Source organism: Hoplias malabaricus, chromosome 14 (assembly GCF_029633855.1).
Source record: "Hoplias malabaricus isolate fHopMal1 chromosome 14, fHopMal1.hap1, whole genome shotgun sequence".
In the NCBI taxonomy this organism is placed as follows: Eukaryota; Metazoa; Chordata; class Actinopteri; order Characiformes; family Erythrinidae; genus Hoplias; species Hoplias malabaricus.
This window is the reverse complement of record NC_089813.1, coordinates 23,805,941-23,812,042: the sequence shown is the minus strand read 5'-3', so window position 1 is coordinate 23,812,042 and position 6,102 is coordinate 23,805,941. Positions and strand designations below refer to the sequence as shown.

Below are 6,102 nucleotides of genomic sequence, written 5' to 3'. Positions count from 1 at the left end.
TATCGCTGTATAATAAATATTACATTTCTCTGAAATTCTAAACCAGGTACGTATGATTTCAGTCGTCTACAATACATGCTTATGCACACAAATACAATGTTAAAGGAGAGTTTTACCGCATCAGCAGCTACCACTTTGGGTGGATTTATTTCCAATTATATATATATATATATGATACATATAGCTGGTAGGCTGATGTAACTCTGATATCATCATTCATCATTCATGCCTAAAAAACTGTACATAGTAATCAGTTATAAACTGCATTGTAACATTCGAGAAGAAGGTTAATATGAACTCCTTTTTTATATCCACTACTCTTTTGTTGAGACCAACACATAAAGTGGCTCATTTTAAGACACATGTGCAAGGTGAAAGAATTCAATTTCTCCAAGCTGTTTTGGCATGAGTGACTTGTCTTGAGCAGGCATATGACCACCTAAGAGCCTTAAAATATAGAGCTTTGGATATGTCCAAAGGTGCAACCAACAAAGCGCACTCTTAATCAGATTTTTTTTCTCTCTCTGAAACACTGGTCTGTTCTTGAACACAAGCTAACTTTAATCACATAATGAATTTCTCTGTGTTTTTCTTCTATGTGGCTAACATGGGAACATATGGACAATAAAAACTTCTGTAATTGGCTGCCTACTGAAGTGTAACGCCATGTTATGGTAGGTGAAAGCTTTCAGGGAGTATAATTAAGACCGGTGATGGTCAAGCAATCACGCGAGGACAATCCGTTGGCTGTTAGGAGGTGCGTGTGTGTGTGTGCGCGCAACCATGTGCCTGTGTTTGGGTGGGTGTGTTTTGAAGAGAGGGTGGTGGGGTGTTGGAGAAGTGAAAGATATTACCAGAACACAGAAAAGTAAAACAGCTTATTTTCAAAGCATGTTTGAAGAAAGTTGTGATCGATCTTCCAATCTGGGACAGCTGTATTCTTTCCAACCAATTAAATGGTCATATATGGTGTCATAATAAATGTTTATTCAAAACAATATTTTAAAAAAACAAACAATCATTTTTCAAAAGTTACAAAAATATACGTTTTAACCAAAGTAGATGTAGACTACTGCAGACAGCTTTTGGCACTTGGTGATGTTATTAAAAGTTCAGACAAAACAGTGGAAGTCCAGCTAAGTTAATTTCACGCTGGAAAGCACTTCTGGATCCTGCTTAGTCTGGACTGTCCTTCAGAGCACTCACTTGATGAGCACCTTAGAGTGGATGGGTTTTGTTCAACTAGGAGTTGCCGTCTTATCCAGCTGTGTCCACAATGGTGGTCCGTGTTTGGAAATAATCTCTGGACATTTCTTGCTGTCCAGTCATCCAATACAAAGCAATGTATGATAAGTAATGATAAGACATTTTGATAATGGTTAACAACACAAAATATCAAAATGCCTAAAGTGTAAATCTAAATACATGATTTTGGCCTACACTGAAAACAACACAGCAAAACCCCCATCGTTAACATGCTACTGGAACAGTGTTGAATGCACATTTCATTTAAAGACATTTAATTAATCTGAAAAAACATTTGGAATGTATTTACTGTTGATTCCAGTGTTGAATAACTACCTTGGTAATTGCCCTTCTATTCAGCTTACTTAATTTTAAGTTACAAAAACAACTAAAAACAACTTCCCAGACATCAACTAATCCCAGTTTAAATTTCTGTGCTTGTTCTTGAGTTTTTAGTCAGGAAGTAGGGATTCTAAGCAAAAAAAAAAAAGATCCTAGGTGAGGTTTTATATTCACCACTGGGGATTTTGCTGTGAAGGTACCTAAAATTAACGCTGCCTTTATCTATTTTCAGTATTTCAGGCATCTTTGTGAAATTGTACACCAAAACACAACAAATAAGAAAAATATCCAAGAATAAAAAAGGTCCACAGTCCATACCAGCCTTTCAGTAGTAGAAAAGTCTGTGATGGATCATTTAAAAACACACACACAAACCATTTATTGTTTTATATAGTTACAGCCTTATGCAAAAGTTTGGACACCTCAGATAAAGCAACATGTTGCTTCTAAAAGTGGAAATTTTTAGCATCCCCAGCAGGGAGTTTTTTCCCTGTAATATATGCTAGGTTTCTGTAAATTGTAGTGCACACATTAATTTTTTTGCAGGTTTAAAAACACCACACCGTAACTGCAAATGTTTGAAATAAAAAGGTCACTTTATATTTGGCTGCCTAAAATAAACTTTAAAAAATTATAGGAATATGTTCAAAGAACAAAGAGGTGTCGTTTGCACTTTCCTACTCCTTATTAGAAGTTCACTGAACGATTCTTACCCATGTTTAAGACAGCTTTGTGACTAGCATTTAAAAGTTAAGATAAAACCGCATTATTTACAGTGGGGGGGGGGCGTAAAATATGGCCTCTTCAAAAGGTCTGGCATACTATATACTTCACATTCTCCCCAGTGTGTGCAGGTACTTCATTAAGTCACTGGCGCAAGTGTGCCCAAATTTTGCAGGCGACTATAAGAAACGTACAGTAGGTGCCGAAGGAATCAAACATGGAAACATGTCTTAAAGCGTCCTAGACGTAATTCCTCTTGTCGTAGTCCCCGTTGGTGGTCGCGGGCCGCTTGGTGGGCGCGTAGCTGACGGAGTAACCCGTGTTATTTTGCGGGCACGAGCAGCAGAGCGCGGAGCCGCCGAGGAGCAATAGCGCTGTGGCCGCCCAACCGATGTAGAGCGCGGCGCCGATTTCGCGCTTCTTGGCCGTGGGCACCTGCGGGTTGTAGAAGTCCGAGATGATGTTGCTGGCCATCCAGCAGAGGGGCACGAGCACGAGCACGCCGCTCAAAATGTAGAGCACTCCGCCGCCGGCCACCACGCGCGCTTTCAGCCGCTCCTCACGGAGGCAGTTTGTGCATTGCGCGCCCGCCACCACCACGGTGAGCGCCAGCACGCCAAGCACGGAGGATACGATGGTGAGGGCACGCGCCGCCTGCAGGTCGGGTGGGAGCGCCAGCAGGGAGTCGTGCAACTTGCACTGCATCTGGCCCGTGCTCTGCACCGCGCACGACATCCACAGTCCGTCCCAGATCGTCTGCGCCACCACGATGTTCGCCTCAATGAACGCCGTCACCTTCCACGTGGGCAAACCGCACGCGACCATCTCCATCAGCGTGCCCAGCACGCACAGCGTCAGACCCAGGATCTCCAGACCCGCAGAGGCCATTTCCCCGCTTCTCTTTGGACTGCTTCAGATAACTCTGAGAAATCAGGGGACGGAAAGGGGAAAAAACAACTTCTACCAAGTCACAAACAAACAAAGAAGCAGCTGGTTTCTGTCTTTGTTCTGGGTTTGTTCAGGTAGAGTACATCCCTCCGCTCCTGTGTTCTCCACGTAACGGACTCTCCTCTCACTGCCCCAAGAAACAAGTGGAGGAGAATTAGAATAACAGCACAGGAGTCAGAGAGGAGGAGGGGGGGTTCGAACCTAAACTTAAAACTTCCAGCCAATCAGTGCGGCGCGCCTCCTGCGAATGACCAATAAGAATCGAGGGGAATTGAGCGGTTAAAACAATGAGGGAGAAGGGCAGCGAAGACCCGGGAGAGAGAGGAGTAGAACGCTGCATCTCAACACCCATTAATAGACAATGCATACAAATGTACTATACAATATGCATATTATATTATATTAGTATACTATATATGGTAATATGCCTAAATTATACTACACTAATAATTGTATGTCATATACGGTTCTGTACTGAAAGGCAGTAAATTATACGCTATATACATATTACACTTTGCAGCAGGTAGTGTCGCTGTCACACAGCTCCAGGGACTTGGAAGTTGTGGGTTCTAGCCCCGCTCCGGGTGTCTGTCTCCTGGTGTGTTCTCCCAGTGTCCGCGTGGCTTTCCTCCGGGTGCTCCGTTTCCTCCCACAGTCCAAAAACAAACGTTGGTAGGTGGATTGGCGACTCAAGTGTTCGTAGGTGTAAGTGTGTGTTGCCCTGTGAAGGACTTGCACCTGAGTGTGAAACACTGCTCACCTGCACCCTTTAACCATGATTTAGATTTAGTGATTTAGTTAAACTGATATATTATTTGGGGCTATTTGTCATACCTTGGTCATATAGAAAGAGAATAGCAGATATGTAAATTTGCATACAAATACAGAAGTAAAAGTATTGTTAATTAGCTAAGTAAAAAGGATAGGCAAGCTAATGTTCACACCTTCTTGGTTTGTTTTTGTTTTGACTGTCATGTCTATTCATTTTCTAATACTTGTTATCCTTATCGTTGTTTTCTTTTTTTATGTCATTTTTTTAAAAATCTATATTCATTATGAAAACCAAAATAAACATTAAATACTACTACATACAAAAAGCTGAATTAGATGTCTTGTGTAATTGGAGACTCTAGTTTAACTATTACACTACATTTACTGCTCTCCTGCTTCACACATCATCTGTTTTAGAAATTATTTAATAATTTTAGTAATTATTTTTAAAATTGTCATTGGTAGAGCAATATCACATATCCCTGAATGCTGATGAACTATGTTCGAGATGATGTCTTTTCATAATACATTGTCTTAAATATTCCAACTTTTAAAAAGAGAAATTAAGCAACCTTAAGAAATTATTATTTTTTTAATTCACCAAAGATATGGAACATATTATTTTATAGTTATACTGCTAACAATTCATTAGCCTTCTTTTATTGATAATTTTAAAAACATATATCATATTGATTATAGCTAGCTGTTATATATTTTCTCTGGTACAGTACATTGTATGTATTTGCTTTATTGTATTTTTATTCTATTTTTCTTATTTATTTTTATTTTTCTCTTACTACTTTCCACTTTTGCCCTTTTTTTTTTTACTAAATTACACTCTACCTGCATTTCCATAACATTATAAATGTTCAAATATTCGGATATAAATAAATGGATTATTCTATTCTATCCTATTATTATTTGATCGTCCATTTACACTTGCCATATTAGCACAGCTACATTGTAAAATAATAAAACCAGCTGATTTAATTCATATTCTAAATTAAATTCTGCAATCAGAAACTTTAAAATCATGAAGAGAACTGAGTGGATTTTACAGAAATATTTTCAGTGGAGGACGATACTCAGATTTCTATTTGAAATAGTTGCAGATTCATGTTTAGACAGCTACATTATTGATTGAATTTATTTTAAAATCAGGAAATAAAATAAACCAGAAATAAAAAAATAATATTTTAAAAACATATTTGTTAAATCATTAATATAATTGGAATATACTTGATAATTTTGAACTTGTTTCATGAACATTTTTGTGGTTCTGAATGTGTCCTTGATGTTCCATCAGTCACCATATTTAACTAAGGAGAACATTCAATGACACAGTGAATTGGATGATAACTACTGGCAAAGCCAAAACTCCGACATAATCACTCATTTTTCTTATTAATAATTGTTTAACTGTCCAGTGAATTTTAAACAGGCCAATATTTTTCTAGTGCCTAAAAATATTGCACAATAATGTGCATGTGGGAACTGAACATTTTTAATGGGGTGAATTATTCAAAGGAAAAGTGAATTAATATGTCAAAATTATATTGGCATTTTTGCTTTTGCACTGGGGACTTTTCCCCACACCTTTCTAAAATTATTGATCTTGGCCCCACCACTTTTCAGAATTCATTCATTTGTTCAATTTCTGTAAACTTCTTTCAGCTCAGAGTCACGGTAGGCACAGAACCCACCCAGAAAATTGTTTTGAAAAAGAATGTTTTATAGATAGAAAACATTTTATTTTCAATTTACCAATATATATCTCAACAATTACACTTCAAAGCTGATACATTTTAAGCTGATACAAACTCTCATACTCAGAATCCTTGACACCTCTATTTGTACAGGTGATCAACGACATTGTAACATGTTTCGGCAGGCTCTGAGTGGAGCCTGCACCGTTCCCTGAAACTGTGGCGCGCATCCGGCATCTTGGCTCTATTTTGCCCTTAAATCTCTGTCTCCTCAGGCTTGTGTTAGAGCCAAAATGGCGCCAGTTGCGCGTCACGCTCTTTACACATTCTAACAGGAATTACCTAGAACAAGGGCGGAATTGCAGCA

General features: G+C 38.6%; 1 protein-coding gene across 1 annotated transcript; it reads right to left on the bottom strand.

Moving 5' to 3' along the window:
- Positions 1-967: 967 nt before the first annotated feature.
- Positions 968-3,417, bottom strand: cldn5a (claudin 5a). The gene has a single exon (XM_066643637.1). The coding sequence runs from the start codon at positions 3,196-3,198 to the stop codon at positions 2,551-2,553; it is 648 nt and encodes a 215-aa protein (XP_066499734.1). The 5' UTR covers positions 3,199-3,417; the 3' UTR covers positions 968-2,550.
- Positions 3,418-6,102: the final 2,685 nt, after the last annotated feature.

What these genes read in the sequence shown, in the direction of transcription:
- cldn5a (XM_066643637.1), bottom strand. Translation starts at nt 3,198, where the DNA reads ATGGCCTCTGCGGGTCTGGAGATCCTGGGTCTGACGCTGTGCGTGCTG.